The following is a 17,934-nucleotide window of genomic DNA, read 5'->3' as shown; positions in this document are numbered from 1 at the left end:
CTCCTAAGAAAAAGAAGATTTTGCCTGTGAGTATAGATGTGGAAGTTACCGAGCGCACCGCGAGTGCTATCACTATTCCAGGCTCTCAGAAATCTGAGCCTTCCAAACTCTGAAAACTCTGGGAAAACTGCAGTCTTGACTTCAATGGGGGTAAAGCCATTGGACTGTAAAACACACAGGTGCTTCCCTCCTAGTGTTCAAAGACTGGAGAACCAGCGCTTCAAACACCCGCGCGGCCGTACGCATGGCTCAGGCATGGAGGGAGAAGTGTGGACGTGAGCGGAGGTGAGTGCAGGGAGAGGCATGGAAATGACCAGAGAGAGACTCATGGAGATGAATGGAGGGAGAAACATGGAAGTGAGCAGAGGGGGATGCACGCAGATGCGTGGAGGCAAGTGGAAGCGAGAGGAGGTGAGTAGAGGAAGAAGCGTGGAGGTGAGCAGAAGGAGCAGCATGGAGACACACCAAGAGAGATGCCTGGAGGTGAGAAGAGATGAGCAGAGTTGTGCGGAGATGAGCGTGGGGGGCTGTTGCACAGGTGTGGCTTATTTTACAAGCCTGCCTACAGAGCAGGACGAGTCATAAAAGCCTAATTTTACAAGATATGGTCAGCAAAAGCCCCTCGCACGGCCTGGCGCCCCTCGTGCCCCAGCTCACGGGCGCAGCGCCCATTAGCTCCCACGGAGCGCCGCGGCAGGACTCTCCGCCTGTGCCCCCTGCCTGTGGAGCCCCCACCCCACCGCAGCCCCAGACCCACCGCACGGGCAGGCTGACCCACTGCAGCCCCACCGCGCCGCTCGCCCCGTCGTACCACCAGCCCCACCGCCCCACCAGGCAGCCCCAATGAGCCACTCACCCCTCGCACCCACCAGCCCCACTGCGGTGCTCGTCCCATCGCAGCTCTAGCCCCACGGCACTGCCAAGCAGCCCCATCGCACAGCACCAGCCCCACTGTGCCGCTTGCCCCATCGCACCTCCAGCCTCACCGCAGGGCCACCAAGCCCTGGCGGTCCACTAGCCCCACTGCAGCCCCAGCCCCAGCGCAGCCCCAGTCCCAGCGCAGACCCAGCCCCAGCGCAGACCCAGCCCCAGCCCCAGCCCCAGCACAGCCACCGGCCGCCCCGTCGCGGCCCCAGCGCGGGTCGGCGCCCCACGTGCGGCGGACAATGGGCGCGGGGCTCACCTGGCGGCAGCGGCAGCAGCAGCGGCAGCAGCAGCAGCGGGAGCGGCGGCGCCATTCGGCGGGAGGCGCAGCAGCCCCGCCGGCCGCCGCGGGAGAGAGCGGGCAGCGGGCGGGGGAGGAGACACGGCCCCGGCCCGGCCCCGGGGGAGGGGGGCGAGGGCAGCGCCGGGGGCGGGACCCGGCGGCGGGCGGGGGCGGGGGAGGCACCAGGGGGCGGCGGGACCCGACGGCGGCCCGGGGATACGGCGGTAGCCCCGAGTGCGGGTAGCAGCTCCGGGGACCCGACGGCAGCCCCGGCGGCTCCATCAGCCCCGGGACCTGGAACCCGGTGCCCGACGGTAGCTCCAGCAGCTCTGGTAGCCCTGGGACCCGGTGGCGGGTCCAGCAGCCCCGGGACCCGACGGCAGCTCCGGGATCCGGTGGCAGCCCCGGGACCCGACGGCAGCCCCGGCGGCTCCGTCAGCCCCGGGACCTGGAACCGGGTGCCCGACGGCAGCTCCGGTGTCTCCGGGAGCCCCGGGACCCGACGGCAGCTCCAGCAGCTCCATCAGGCCTGGGACCTGGAGCCCGGTGGCATCCCTGGTACCTAACGGTAGCTCTGGCAGTTCTGGAAGCTCCGGGACCCGCTGGCAGCCCCGGGACCTGGAACCCGCTGGCAGCCTCTGTAGCTCCGGTGCCCAACGGCAGCTCCGGTAGCCCTGGAAGCGGAGAGCAGACCCAGGACCCGACGGCAGCTCCTCGCAGGCCACGAGGGCTCGGGGATGTCAGCCGCTGCGCCCGAGCTCTGTGCCAAACCCAGAGCTGCCGCCCAGGGCATCATCCCCAGCCCCGTGCCCTGCGGTGCAGGTGCAGCGATGTCCAGGTTCCACAGCCCAGGTGGAACTGGCTTTCCCACACACCCAGACTGGTTTTTGAATGCAAGGAAGGGAGCCGATCAGAAATCGAGGGCCGCTGTGTCAGGGGGTTTCGCCGACCCCTTCCTACAGCACTGATAGAACTGGTCCCAGAGGCCCCGGGCAGGTGCTGCTGCCCAGGACAAGCTGCCTGTTGCTTGTCTCCACCCCAAAGCAGCCATCAGTTTACCTCTGCCTCAAATCCAAAATGTAGCTAGCCAAAGTGCAACTTAAATGGCAAACATATGGCTTAAATTCATGCTATTCACACCCTGCCGAGGGGTTGTGGGGGAGTATCATCAAAGCAAATGTTGCTGCTGTCATTTAAGTGCTCATCTTCCCCTCTGATTTTACTCCATGCTTGCAGACAGTGATTTCTAAGCTCTTTTTTTTTGTCTGTTCAGAGTTATGGCTTCTAAAGTTACCATGTAGGAAGGCATCTTCTTACTCAGCAGATTTGCCCCCTGTTTGCATTCATTGTGAGAGCTGCTGACTTCAGTGACAGGCAAGTTTTTACTGCTTTTTGTTCCTGCCAGCACTGCAAAGCTCACAGGGCAAGTAGCTGGCAGCAAAACTTTGTCCCTTCCTGCTGCATCATCACCAGGACCAGCTATAGCCTCAGCCAGTGGCTCCTCCGGAAACCTTCAGAAGAAAATCAGAGCTATCTAAACACAATTTAAGCCATAGTTTGACCTGTATCACCTTCCTCACTTGTCAAAAACACACAAGCAGAAAAATTCAGCTTGCTCTGATCTTGGTGCGAGTGTTCAGGAGAGCTTTTTAGACAAGATTTGCTTTACATTCAAATTAGCTACCAAAAAAGCATCCAGGCAGTTTCACAATCACTTTGTGGAGCAGAATTGCACGTGCACTGCTTTGGTGTCCAAATGGGAGCAAATATAGCAACAGTGTCCACTTGACCCAGTAATTTTTTTTTATTTTCCTCAGTGTTTTACTTTATCCAGTCAAAGAAGTGTGAAATATTTCAGAAAATACCACTTACAAGCACTTTTGTTTCTATTATTTTTAGTATTAATGATTAAACATTCATTCTTTCTTGCGGCAAACTCACCCCTTCCATCTGCAGCTCATGCTGGCACCGCACTGTCTCCTGCTAAACTCAGGTGATCGGTGACCTGAATATAAGATGTCATAGAATCATAGAACTGTAGAATCATTGAATCATTGAATAGTTTGGGTTGGAAGGGACCTTAAAGCCCACCCAGTTCCACCCTCTGCCATGGGCAGGGACACCTCCCACTGGATGAGGGGCTCCAAGGCCCATCCAACTTGGTCTTGAACACCTCCAGGGATGGGGCAGCCACAACTGCTCTGGGCAACCTGTGCCAGGGCCTCACCACTCTTACAGTGAAGAAATTCCTTCTAATGTCCAGTCTAAATCTGCCCCTCTCAATTTTACACCCATTGCCCCTCATCCTATCACTCCATATCTTTGTAAACAGTCCCCCCCCAGCTTTTTGTAGCCCCTTCAAGTAATGGAAGGTTGCTCTAAGGTCTCCTCAGAATCTTCTCTTCTCCAGGCTGAACAACCCCAACTTTCTCAGCCTGTCCTGGTATGGGAGGTGCTCCACCTCCCATTTTGGGAGGTAACCTGGTAACATTTCCATACCATGAGCTTTGGTCTGTTGGTGGAGAGGCTGAGACAGTCTTTTGTTAGATGTAGTGCTCTCTCCCTGCTCCTGCCTACGGGCACGAGAGGGGTGGCTCTGCTGGCTAAACTGCCCAGCACTGGAGACCGTCCCACTCGTCCCAGGAAGGACAACCTCCTTGCCCAATTCACCAGCCTTCTTTGAAGCAGGAGTCAGTCCCAGTGGAAAGAAAGCGAGTTGTAGTCCTCCTTGTGGGCTGGTTTCTATTAGCTGTGTCGTCTGTGCTCGCTGCTGTGTTTTGCTGTGGCAGGGAAACCGCTTTACTGTCTCCCTGGACTCTGTGCCAGCAGGAGGTTTTTGACTCATGAGATCAAATGCAATATTTTACTTTGTTAAGTCATTGAAGACAAGGGCTTCCTGCTGGAACGCTCCTTGTGCCCGGGTGTGGGCAGCCGTGAACACCAATCTTGCCATTTCCACATTTCTGTTGAGCAAAACAAATAATAAAGTCCTTACTAGAATGAAGTGGTTCCACAACTAGATAAGCACAAACTTTCCATTCTTAATTTGTCAGAAGTCATTATTTTAACACATTTTCCAATAATTCATTGGTTTAGAGATAGCGCAGCCTAGTGATAACATATCTAAATTCATACTTCACCGCAAGCTGATAAATACATTGAACCACAGTTTAAAGGCACTGCCCTCCGTAACTTTGTAAAATACACCACATTAGTAAATAAGGAGCCAATAAACACAATTATCTGTTTGGCTCACTGTCACACAGAAACATTATCTTGAGAAAGCCAAAACAGCAGTCCAGGATGAGTACAAGATATTGCCAGCCAACATCAACAAAGCTGTGCATGCTGTGCTGCAGGACAGCAGCTTTTCTTCTGTCACCAGCAAAGACCCTTTTTGCTCTACTCAATCGGTATTTTTTGTATATGCGGGAAACTGTGCAAACTTCCCTAGTTTTTGTGGTTCTTTTCAGACCCATAGAAACCCTTCCCTAGGCTTTCTTTTAGATGTTGGGGTCTGCTTTGCATACATCTTTCAAAGAAATTATAACTCATAATACTTCAACAGGGAGCTTCTCAATGTCTTAAAACCCAAGCCAGAGCTCTCTTTGAAGTGCTACCAACAGCTGGAATAACAGCGTGCTATCCAGGTTGCTGTCTGTAAATAATCTGATTTACTTTATGCTCCATTTCATCCTCAGTCTTAGCCCTGACAAGCCAGTTTATATGTGTTTCCTGAAAAGAAAGGTTTTAAAAATCAGATTGAGGTCATAGAATGGTTTGGGTTGGAGGGGACCTAACAGATCATCCAGTTCCAAGCTCCCTGCTGGGACACCTTCCACTGGATCAGGTTGTTCAAAGCTGCGTCTGACCTGGTCTTGAACACTTCTAGGAAGAGGGTATCCATGACTTCTCAGGGCAGCCTGGGCTGCTACCTCGCCACCCTCAACAGGAAAATATCTCTTCCTAATAGCTAAATCTCCCCTTTTTCAGCTTAAAATCATTCCCCCTCCTCCTATCCCCGCACTCCCTGATCAAGAGTTCCTCCCCACCTTTCCTGTAGCCCCTTCATGTACTAGAAGCTGCTCTAAGGTCTCCTCAGAGCCTTCTCTTCTGCAGGCTGAACATCCCCAATTCTCTCAGCCTCCTCGGGACTCACTTTAGCAGATATAGCTCAGGGCTTTTCTCCGCTGATCTTCTGCATATGGGTAAGGGCAGCTGTCAATCCATCCAGAACCACTAAGCTGGGCTGAGGCCATGACATTCAAAATTTTGGTCCCATTATGACCCAGCACGGAGAGAAGGGGACTTCACCAAGGTGAATGAAGTCTCATGACCACGATATTTATACACTTTGTCTGAAGGGTTATCAGTATCTCTAGAAGGGCAGCTAATAGGCAGGTTTCTTCCCTGGGATGGAACGTAGCAGCCTTAGGAAAAGGAGCTGAAAATTCACCTGTAACTGGAGATTCCCAAGGTGAACTCTGTATTTATGAGAGCTCTACAACCATGAGCCCAGGATGGAGGATGCAGTTTCTTTCCAAGCTAGAGTGGATTTTTATGGTGTTAGACCATTTACATCACTTTCAGCTTAAACCAGAAATAGTTCAGTTTGGCTTGTGGTCAGTTTTGCACCGAGCATTTCAACTCTACCTGAAAGAAAGGATAGCATCACGTTAGCTCTCTCTGCCCTTGCAGTCTGGGAAAAGCCATCACAACAGCACGGATGGCATCTGGCATGGGCACAAACTGCCTAAGCTGAGTGCCCACGTTCCACTGTGTCCCACCTGACCTAGCAAGAGGTAGGAAAGTGGCTTTGTCCCTGTGATCTGTTCCCCTGCTCTGGATTTGCATGGCTCTGCTCTAACACCTTAATGTCACGGGGCAGAAAAGGATAGGGATGAACACCCATGGGTGGTAAAGGGAAGAAGTGGAGAGGGTGCTGTTAACGAGCAGTTTAAGTGTCCCCATTGCCACACGTGCAATCACAGCACTATCTTCATTTACCTGCAGCCTGTAAGAGGGAGTGGTAAGGTCCAGGAGCCCAAATCTGTTCTCAAACCAACATATAATCACCATCCTGGTCCCCCGGCTGCTCTCAGACGTTTCCCTGCTACCAGTGCCAGGTCCCAGCTGATCCTCCACCCCTGCCAGCAGGTCACTGCAGGAGCTGTCAGGCATCACTGCTGGCATAAGCAAATCTGTAGCTACAGGCACCCAGGAAGGAGGAGAGGGCACAGTCACCATGGGCAGCTTAGCACCACCGTAGCCGCATTTGAGCTGCAGGGACTGTTCAGGGCAAGCTGAGAGCAGTGGGAATTGCCAGAGCCCTATAAACTGCAGGGGAATCTCAGCTCTGCCTTCAGCCAGCGGAGTCCTCAAAACCCAGCTAAGGGGCTGCCAAATCGCTGCGCTCCTGGCAGGGTGTCATTAACCCTTCTGCTCAGGGAAGCCCCTTTTTTTCTTTACAGTTCTCCCTCCTAGTGTTTTTGATCTGGTGTCACCGTAGGCATGCTAGGACACCTTCTTCCTCATGCCGAACTCCCAGCCTAATTACAACTGCATTCACGCATTTACAATATGTTAAGCTAACTCTATTAAGACCCACCATACAAATGTTTACATTTGGCACATTTGGTCGCTTAGTGGATTCTTGCTTCATTCTGAACCTGTGTACAGTTACTGTCTCTGTTCCCTTCTCAGAGAAGAGTTACTCCTTCCAGGAGCAGATGGGCAAACACACCCTGGGCTGAGCCCTTGGGATGCTAATGAACTTTCTCTCCGGGGAGCCTTCCTGTACAGGAAAAGCACACCTTCTTGACAAAGGGATCTTAACACACATCTCATCTGGTTATAAATCAACAAACGCCGAAGTGGAAGGAGCGCAATTATTTGCCACACCAGCATTTTTTTCCCCTTCCAGCCACCTTCTGCCGTAGTGCTCCAGTGGCCCCGGCTGGTGGGTGTCCTGGACGCAGCCTCCACACGCCTAACCCAACCCCGAAGGCTTATCACACCAGAATGAAGAGGGACCCTGCCATGGATTTCAGTAGGACCAAGAGAACACCCCAACACCTCCCCCTGCTGCTAGAGGTAACCACAAGCAGTTTGGAAGAGTAACCTCACAGGGATCTGGCAAAGTGCATTTCCTCACCATTCCACACCTATTTGCTGCTGCTGCTGGAAGGTGTGAAAATACCTAAGTATATTTCAGCCACTCTTGCTGTTTCCCAGATGCAAGCCAACAGGTTGTCTCGGTTTTTTTAACAAACCAGGGAGCTCTGGCTGAAGAGGGAGGACACACCTGAGGACATACCTGCTCCGCAATGCAGTCTTTCCCTTACACGCAGCACGGAGCTCTTACAGCATGGAGCTTGGGTAGCAGCTCGACACTGTCTCCTCTGGCCCTGGTGCACGGCTGAGACTCCCCTGCCGGCTGCAAGCTTCTCCAGACATCTAACCTGCAGAAAACTCTTCTTTTTTTTTTTTCTTTTTTTTTTTTTTTCAGTAGAGCTTGTTTTCCCCTGGTTCACCTCCCTAACCTGGCTCTTTGTAGTGTAAAACAAATGGTCAAACAGCAAGGGTTGCACATGCAGCTGAAGGTATAGCCAGCGCATGGCACAGTGGCTGCTCTCATTCACACCACCCACACTGCCACGAATCTTGCCCAGGTCAGGGCAGCCTGCAAACCTCTGCCACGTCACCCTGGGCTCTCGCACAAGACGCTGAGCACCATTTAATTCCTCTGACTTCAGGGATGCTCGGCCCTCTCGGAGAGGAAAACCCGTGGTGCTCAGCTGGCTCGAGACAAAAGTGACAGCAGACGGGCAGCTGCAGCTGGAATCTGCGCACCGAAACACTTGGAATAACTTCACTCAGGGTTTACGCCCGTGTGGAAATCGCAGCGAGAAGCAGGGGTGACCAGCAGGTGGAGAAAACCTGCTCCATAAACTCCATCTATAATGTATGTATATTTTAATCAGCTCTATACAGTTCCCTCTCTCAACCCTTTCCCCAGAAAGAAAACAAAACAAAGTCCTGGCAAGTACTGCACTCTGATGGTATTTTCCATAAGCAAAAGTGTTAATATACTAGGTCGCTGCAGTAAGTATCAGAGTGAGAATAACTGAAGAGAAAGAAAGAATCTCCTAGGTTACCACTTTCTGTGTTTGAATCTACAACGGAATGAACCTTCCAGACAGCTATTTGTTAACGTCTTTCTTGCTTATCATGAAGATCCACTGTTATGCAGCTATTTGTTTAGCAACAGGCATGAAATACGGTTTCCTTTCATCCCTGTATGTTACCTTCATTCTGCTGTTACAACAGGAAATACGCAAATCATTTCTGCCTATTTCCCTCTATATGTTTGTAATCAGGAGACAAGTAACTGGAAATAAATGAAAGCGAGGCAAATCAGATGCTGACTAGCAGTTGGACAGACTGCAGAATATACTGTGCTACAGATACCTATTTATTTTTGCTGTGAAATATCGCAGCCCTTTCCTTTGTCTTTGCCTCCTCAGCCTGTTAACAATGCGGTCTCTCCTCTTATCTACAGTTAATCCCAAGGAACTATTAAAAAGGATGATTGGAGGAGGCTTCCTGCTGCTCTTGTCCCATTTCATCTCACACAGACATAAGGAATTGCTGGTCAGGGAGAGGCCACTTGGCCAAAGCAGCCTGTGCCCTATCGGTTTATCTCCTGGCTGCCAGCACAGCTCTCCAGTGCACTGCCCTGTCACGGGAGAGCGATCGCTTCTCAGGAGCGTGAAGATAAACAGATTTGAAGCCTTCAAGGCATGTTCTTAGCACCTCCTCCCCCTCGTATGCACACACGGGCTCGTCCTGCCAATGCCCCCACGCACAACGCGGCTTTGGGGATGGATACAGAGATGTTTGAAGGGCCACACGAAGCTGTGACTTACAGCAGAATGGCTTTACCGAGAATTCAGGCTGAACCGCTAAAGGCAACACCCGGGTGCAAGGAACCAGCCAAGGGGGGGTGAATCGAGGGGAGCCAAAAGCTGGGCAGCACAGGGGTGATTTCTTTTGATGCTGAAATTACTGCCTCCATCAGCTGCAGTCACTGGGATTTTATCTCAGCTGGGCTGCAAGAGTCAGTTGGGAGCAAAGGAGATTTCTCATTTTTAGAGGCTCTGGAAGAGCTGTCTGCCTGCTGCTGGGCAGGAGCTGAAGGCAGGAGCCACGGCTGGAGCACAGCACCCTGCCTGGCCCAGGGGACCGAGGGGGAACTGAGCAGCTCACGCTAAAGTCCTCTTTGCCCTGCACTGTTACTAACCTGGTGTCTGTGTGGCCCCTGCCCAGGTGCAGCGCGGCAGCAGGAGGAGATCAGAGGCTCTGCTGGAGGGACGTCCACGGGCACCCTCAGGTTGTTGGATGCAATTCAGTGCTTTGCAACTTGCAGCACCTATGTGGGGCTAAGAGCTTGTGCGGCCAGGTGAGGAATCAGATCAGAGAACTGATGTGGATGGAAATAACTCAGTATAGTAATTATGGAATCCTCAACACAAGGAGGTCAGGCCATTGGAATGGGTCCAGAAGAGGCTACAAAGATGATCTGAGGGCTGGAGAACCTCCCGCACAAGGACAGGCTGAGAGAGTTGGGGTTGTGCAGCCTGGAGAAGAGAAGGCTCCAAGGAGACCTTAGAGCAGGTTCCAGTACCTGAAGGGGCTCCGAGAAAGCTGGGAAGGGACTGTTTGCAAAGGCTTGTGGTGATAGGACAAGGAGCAATGGGTATAAACCAGAGAGGGGCAGATTTAGGCTAGACATAAAGAGGAATTTCTTCACCATAAGAGTGGTGAGGCTGTTGCCCAGAGAAGTGGTGGCTGCTCCATCCCTGGAGGTGTCCAAGGCCAGGTTGGATGGGCCTTGGGCAGACTGATCCAGTGGGAGGTGTCCCTGCCCATGGCAGGGGGGTTGGAACTGGATGGTCTTTAAGGTCCCTTCCAACCCAAACTAATCTATGATTCTAACTTGGAGGCAGAAAAACAAGCATCTTTCTGCTGGAATCAAGTCCCTGGCTGAACTTCACATGTGGCATGCACAGAAATACATCAGGAGAACAGCCAGCAGTTAAAGCTGCTGGTAGTATAACCTGGTTTCAGCTGTGCTTTTATCCACAATCTACCCCAAGATTATGTTTGCTAAATGCTAGACTGTCATTTTGCTGTCATTTATGTTCCAATACCTCTAGAAGGTCATAGTTGCCAAATGCTGGCATGGGACAGAACTTGTATTGGGCAAATAAAAGATGTATGGAATACGCACTTTCTCTATGCCAAAATACTCATCCAAAGTACCTACAAAATAAAGCGTGTGTGGCAGGGCAGGGTGTGTGGGGTAGTTTTATGACAAGTTAGTGAGTTAAGGCGAGCTAATGTGCTCAGCTGAGGACCAGACCAGTGCAAGTTGCTAAGTGGAAATCCCTTCTGGAGCAGCTGGGGCCACAGGAACATCCCATTCAGCACCAACAAGCTGTTGCAGCTTGAAAGCATGATGCCTTAACCTAACTAGAGAAAAGAAACCTTCAACATGCAGACAGCAGTCCAAATCCTCCCTCAAGGATTAAAACTGGCTTCAGGAGATGGACAAATGTGCTTTCCGAGGCGTCCCAGGCAAGCTGAAGACTCCTCCCTGTTCACACCTCCAGTGTGGGATGAGATGGGAAACCCCAAGTGACACCCTGCAGCTCAGCTCCCCCTCCCATCCCATACCTGCTGCAGCTCCAGATCAACTGATAGACCTGTTCATTCTTCAAGTTAGAAATGGCATGATTGGGTTTAATTTCTTTATACAGCAAGAGATCAACCCATCCAGCCTGATTGTACCTTGAGTCAATTAATTAGCTAGACTTCTTCCAGTACAAAAAAGCATTTACATGACCGAAACGTAGTTTGCTTTTCCAATTCAGATTCACGTAAGTGTGAAAAAAATTCAACTTCACCTTTTTTATTGTTAAAAATTGCAGACATTTGTGTAAGTGAAAATTTGATCTTAGACTGGTTTACAGTCAGATTTTGAATCCTCAGGTTGGAGGACAGTAAAAATTATATATTTCAAAATCATATATTTTGAAAAAAGGCATAATTTTTTAGCTATATGTTAATAGAGCTCAACTGCATTATTTTTGCCTCAGATGAAGCAGCATCTCTTATGTTTTGATAGCAGACTTTTAATTACTCTTAGAGAAGAGCAGGTGTAATGTTCTGATAAAGCACAGAGAATTATTTTTTACTAACCTGTGAAATAATTACTCTGCGAGTCATCAGCACAAAATAGACATGATTATTTAATACTTTTTGCATGAGATGCCTATAATTATTGGATTGTGATCCACCATACGAATGAACAGCTTCTCAGTCCCCTGGTTTTTGGTCTGTTTCTGTATGGCTGCTTAGAAAGGAAGGCACTTACTTAAAACTCTGCATTGCAAAAAGCAATAGTGCATGAACAACTAATTAGGAATTAATCTGTTAGCGATGGCCGACTAATTCCTGGGCAGCAATTCATAAAATGGGGGAGACACACACACATATAACGCCACTAAATACCTTCCACAACCAAATTTATAATGTATCATAGCTAGAAAATAATGTTATAGCTATTCAAAGGAAAGAAAACATATTCCCAGAAGCCACAGCTTCAGCTAGAGAGTATTTTTGAGTATACAGCAAACACCCAGAAACTCCATTACCTGGGCAAAGGAGGAAAGTGGGTTTTCAGGACAAAGGGTTGGCATGACAAGGGTAACCTCCATTGAAGTGGCGTAGTTTGTCATATCTGACAACCCGCTGAAGAAAGTTATCACTAGTTAAGGGCCTGACCCTGCATTCCTCAAGCAGACAAAAATCCCTTTGAAGTCAATGAAGCATCCTGCTCAGATAACTCTATCAGGATCTGGCAATTAATGAAAACTTTTAATTTCTTAAGTAGATTATAAAAGCTTTTTCCTGAAAACCAACTCCTCGGCATTGTGGGTTTGTTTCGGCAGCTGCTGAAACTGTTTCTCACTAACGAGGAATTACCAAAAGTCAGAACCACATTGTTTTCTATTTGCATTGATCTGCCTCAAGTGTTCTTCTCTAGCTGATGTCTAGTTGAAGGTTTTGACAGCTTTGCACTCAAAAGGTCAGTAAGCAGTCCTCAGGGCAATTTGATTTAAACCTTTAGCATTCTGCATAGTCCTGAGCAGCAGCGCCAAGCAGGACGTGTGTGTCCGCAGCCTCCGAAAGGTCAGACTTCCCAGCCCTCAAAACAAAACCCGAGTCAGAAACATTTCAGCTTGTAGAAAAATATCAGAAAAGCTATCAAACAATTATGAACACATTTTCCATTAAATTAAACTCAAAAGGGCTCAAGAAAAACAAATTGTGACGGATGTTTTTAGACTGTGGTGTCTTTCAACAGAAAGTTTCCATTCCGTCACCCTCGGAAGGCTGCCTTATCTGCCTTTCCTCAGGACGCACGCTCTCGCTCTCTTACTTAATGTCTCTTCAGGTTTTCCAAGCCGCTTTGCCCCCCACCTCCCTGGAATCCCAAGCCTCTCTCTGGGATGAAAACCTGAAACCTACAATATAGAAGTTGTTGGAAGTCTCATTAAGCAAGAAACTCCAAGTTAAAGACAGCTCAGGAAAACAAAACATTTTTCTACAGAGTCGCACGGATGTAAACCAAGCCTTACTTGGTAGTTCTCCCTCATTATCCCCTTTGCAAGCTGTTTGTATTCCGATTAGCGTGCTAATGATACATGTTCCACACAGAAAAAGCAATTAACTCTCCACTTCAAAGAAAAATGATTTAGCGTAAGAGTACCAAAGAGTACCAAAGCTTGTCTTCGCATCTCCTACTGATTTTGTGATGCCGCAGAGCAAGGCAGCAGCCGTTAGAAGCTTGATTCTTATTTATAACAGTGAAAGGTGCTTGGTGTTAGTTCCCCTTTAAATGTGTAGATATTTCAATAAGGTGCTTCTATGGCACCGAAGTTACAGATTCTCGACGGTGGTCTCACTGCGGAAAAATAAATGAACTCATTTCAGGTCTCGTCATAAGAGCTGCACATCAATCCTTGAAAAAAATTGTTCATTAAAAATGGGAGATACTAAAATAAACAAATCAGTGTCCTAAAAAAGTAGAATCTCATATGAAAAAAAAATCATTTTATAGGACTGTGTGTAAAGAACCCAACCGTCACAACAAACTAATTAATGAGAAACAGAAAGGAAAAACCAAATGAACAGACAGTACGAAGAATGACAGACAGGAAAGCCTGGTCTCCTAACAGTTGACCACACAAGAAACAACTAAAAAGAAAACAGTATTTAAAACTACACATAGTCAGCTTTAATCACTTCATCTGTGTTTTAGCATGTTATCATTGTAATTCTGTACTTCCCACTCTAGGGAATTGCTAAGAGCATCGTGTATTTGATCAGTAATGTCACAGTTGCACTGAAAAAAGTACACAAGAAATAAAGAGGGAGAATCTGTTTTACGCTGACCGTACACCAGGGGCTTCTGGGGATTTCAATGAGATACACACAGATTTTTGTAAAGAGACCATCAATTTGTGAAACAGCACCAAACTCTGCTATGGGTTTACAGAACAAATCAAATGGCAGGGCAGTAGGTAGCTTGCCAACTAAATTTACCTACAAAACAACGATGACAGTAGAAGAAAAAACAGAATAGGGAAGGAAAATGAGTAGCCCAGGCTCACGTATTTTGCCTAGGTTCGATACTTAAGTACTCAGTCCTGTCTCTAGTAAAAAATGATTTGTTTAACCTGCTACAGATGTGACCTGGTAATTAAAAATAATTTATCTAAGTCATGTGTTGTTCCAGCAGCGTAAGTGAAGCCTCAGCGGCACTTCAAAGAAATTGTTGTTTCGCTTCCTACTATCCCACAGCTCTGCCTCTTGATTCAACAAGAACGCTGAAGAATCGCGTGTGCCGCCTTCGGAAGTGGAAGGTTTGATACAAATAACACCCAGCCTAAAAGTCTTTCAGCTGAGAGAAATGAATTTTGAAGAACATACCCTGGTCCCCAGTGCCCTGAACCTCCAAGTTATTGCTGAACGTGTCTTGTTCAGACCTAACGCCTCATTTCCGTAACCCCTGACTGCAAAGCATGGCAACTACGTGATCACCTTGGGAATAAAAGGAGAAATTGTAGAAGAAAACAATTTCAGACCAAAACCATTTAAGCCAACAAAAATCAAATTATTGGCATTGATTGAAAAAATCTAAGAAACCCTCATGCACAGCAGTCTAAGTAGACCTTTGAATTAAAATCATAGAATCACAGAACCACTAGGTTAGAAAAGACCTTTGAGATCATCAAGCTCAACTATACCTGTCCACTACTAAACCACATCCCCTCCAGGGATGGGGACTCCACCACCTCCCTGGGCAGCTGTTCCAGTGCTTGAGAACCTTTTTGGTGAAGAAGTTTTTCCTAATGTCCAATCTAAACTTGCCCTGAGGCAGCTTGAGACCATTCCCTGTCCTGTCACCTGGGCAAAGACCAGCAGCCACCTCTCTGCAACCTCCTCTCAGACAGCTGCAGTGTGTGATGAGGTCTCCCATCAGCCTCCTCTTCTCCAGGCTAAAATCATGAGCAGTTTATATAGCAAACCTTTGCTGAGGTCGACCAATACACTTTGCCTTTTTTAGGCTAAATAAAGTCACTTCTCTGAGCACGGTGTGTGTTTCAGAAGCTCCACTCCCCACATAACATTGACGATCACCACACGCCGCTCCTGCCCTTACTGAAGACTAAGCAGCCCTAGTTTAACTCAGCAGAGCCCAAGGAGGCACTTGAGAGGGCACCGGCCTGGGCATCGCAGCGAGGGCAGCAACCCACATAGGGAAAGCCCAGCTGTGGCTTTCAGGATCTCTACAAGCCAGTTGGAATTGGCATTTCCTTGCAAAAGCCATAGGTGATGGCAGGGAATGGTTTTACTGACAGTTCTCAGGCTCGGAACGGTCCAAGGAATGATAGACTCAAAGAATGCTTTGGGTTAGACAGGACCTTAAAGATCATCTAGTACCAACCCCCCTGCCACGGGCAGGGACACCTCCCACCAGACCAGGCTGCTCAAGACCCACCCAACCTGGCCTTGAACACCTCCAGGAATGGGGCAGACACAGCTTCCCTGGGAAAGCTGAGCCAGGGCCTCACCCTTCTCATCGTGAAGAAATTCCTCCTTATGTCCCGTCTAAATCTGCCCCTTTCCAGTTTATACCCATTGCCCCATGTCCTGTCACTCCAAGTCTTTGTGAACAGACCCTCCCCAGCTTTCTTGTAGCCCCTTCAGGTACTGGAAGGTCGTTCTAAGTTCTCCTCACAGCCTTCTCTTCTCCAGGCTGAACAACCCCAACTCTCTCAACCTGTCCTTGTGTGGGAGGTTCTCCAGCCCTTGGATCATCCTTGTAGCCTCCTCTCTTCCCATTCCAACAGCTCCATCTCCTTCTAATGTTGAGGATTCCAGAATTGGACACAATACTCCAGATGAGGTCTCACAAGAGAGAAATAGAGGAGCAGAATCCCCTCCCTTGCCCTGCTGGCCACGCTGCTTTTGGTGCAGCCCAGGACACGTTTGGCCTTCTGGGCTGCGAGCGCACGTTGCCGGCTCATGTTGAGCTTCTCATTGACCAGAACCTCCAAGTCTTTCTCTGCAGAGCAGCTCTCAATCACATCCTCCCCCACCCTCTATTGAAATCAGGGACTGCCCTGACCCAGGTGTAGGACTTTGCACTTAGCCTTGTTGAATCTCAATATGTTCTCCCAGCCCCACTTCTCCAGCCTGTCCAGGTCCCTCTGGATGGCATCCTGTCCTGCCGGTGTGGCAGCTACACCACTCAGCTTGGTGTCATCTGCAAACTTGCTGAGAGTGCCCTCAATCTTGTTGTCTATATCATTGATGAAGATACTAAACAGCACCGATCCCAGTACAGAGCTCTGGGGGACACAACTTGTCATGGAACTGCATCTGGACTTCAAGGCATTGATCACTACTCTCTGAATAGAATCATCCAACCAATTTCTCGTTCACCAAGAATCTCCCCTTATATACAGTTTCTTGACAGCTCTATGCTTTTTTACAAATATCAGCCCTACATACTCTTTTTTTTTTTCCCCAGCAGGTTGCTACCTTCAGCTTGTACCTGCCCAAGAAATGCCTTCCCCTCACCTTAGGTGTTCAGAGCCAGGAAGGTGCAGCAGCACACACGGAGAGGGTGGTTCACACACACAGCGGCAGCTCTTCGCTTCTCCTCTGCAGTGCCCTGGGGAGGGGTGTGCAGCTGGCACACTGAGCTGTATGAGGAGCAGCATTCCTGCTGAAAAAAACAGGGAAGCACGCATAGTAGCATCTTTGAAGTTAACCCACAAAATCAAAGTGTGTGTGTGTTCCAGGGAATATAGGGGTGGGAGGCATAGAAAATACAAGTACAAAGGGACAAGCAGCAGATCCAGGAGAGCGTTGCCCAGCACTCTTGTTCTTGTTCACGACCCCCACCCAGAAACCTCCCAGACTGCAGCTCCTCCTACTGCCCTTCCACACACATCAGGGCTTTAAGTCTCCTGTACAATCCAGGGTTTGCAATTTCAGGATCCCTTGAGGTGCTTCAAGACCACCCTGCCCACCTCCTCACAACAAACAGGCAGCATAAGAGCAGCTCTCCCCAGCACGTTTCCCAGCCTGGTGTCTCCTCTGACCCAGATCCAAAGTTCTGTCACCCCTCCCATAGATCTCCCCCCCATCCAAGTGGCTCCAAACACACGAGCCACGTCTCTTGTTCCTCCTGGTCTTTCCCTGGCTGTCTGCAAGTGTGTTCAGGCAGAAGGCACCCCCCTCTCAGTCTGTGGGGAGCACACCAGGGCTGCCTCACTCCCAGCACCCTGCTTCAGTATGAGGCACCACTGACCCCTCTTCTCTTACATAACCACAAGCTCTTACCACTGTTCCACAAGAAAGCTCGATTAAAGCCCACAGAAGCGACTCTGCACTCTACCACCCACCATTTGGATTCAGGCCCACCTGGCTCTGAACCCTTCCTTTAATGCAATTTGTCCCTTTCTTCCTCTATTACAGCACCATAGCAATTCTGTAAATTCACACCCAAGGATGGGAAGAAAAAAAAAAAAGGCCTTTCTTCTGAGGCCAGAAGTCACAAGCTTCCAACTTCACCCATCTTGGGAAACTCCATCCACCAGCTGGCCAAGCAGGGCCTGCAGCTGCCCTCTTACTCCCACAGTGTGGTTTGGTCTTTTGCCTCTACAAGGTGTCTGCAAAGACCCCTGTAGCATCTTCCCTGATGCTACAAGTCTGCTCACTTTTCTTGTAGCAACTCAGTGCCTTGCCCACAGCAGAGCTCCACAGGCAAGGCCAGCCCTGCCCCAGCTTCCAGGAGAGGCACCAGGTATTCAAGGCCTGGCAGCAGCATCTTTTCTCCAGGAGCTTCCACCCACTGGGCCCAGCCCTGCAGTTCATCCCCAGCACTGCTGGGCAATCCGTTCTGCATGGAAGCTCCCGTGTCTTGGGAGCAGAACTCTGAGAGACGGTGCTGCTGCACCTCACAACACCCCCAACAAAAGCAGCAGTCTACGTAGGAGTCCTAAAAATACTAAGTTCTTGTTAATTCAAGACTACCAACGTACACTCTAAAGAACTCAGTCACAACTTATTAGAATAGACTTTTA

The 17,934-nt window shown here is 49.5% G+C and overlaps 1 protein-coding gene across 1 annotated transcript in view; it reads right to left on the bottom strand.

Moving 5' to 3' along the window:
* PRTG (protogenin) overlaps nt 1-1,238 on the bottom strand; it is an 89,621-nt gene extending 88,383 nt beyond the window's left edge. The window contains exon 1 of the mRNA XM_069867040.1: nt 1,184-1,238. Coding sequence (XP_069723141.1) covers nt 1,184-1,238 — 55 coding nt within the window. The remainder of the gene's footprint in view (nt 1-1,183) is intronic.
* Nucleotides 1,239-17,934: the final 16,696 nt, after the last annotated feature.

The sequence above is a fragment of the Phaenicophaeus curvirostris genome, chromosome 12 (assembly GCF_032191515.1).
Source record: "Phaenicophaeus curvirostris isolate KB17595 chromosome 12, BPBGC_Pcur_1.0, whole genome shotgun sequence".
NCBI classification, from domain to species: domain Eukaryota; kingdom Metazoa; phylum Chordata; class Aves; order Cuculiformes; family Cuculidae; genus Phaenicophaeus; species Phaenicophaeus curvirostris.
Note: the sequence above shows the minus strand (reverse complement) of the source record. Positions and strands in the feature narration are given on the sequence as shown.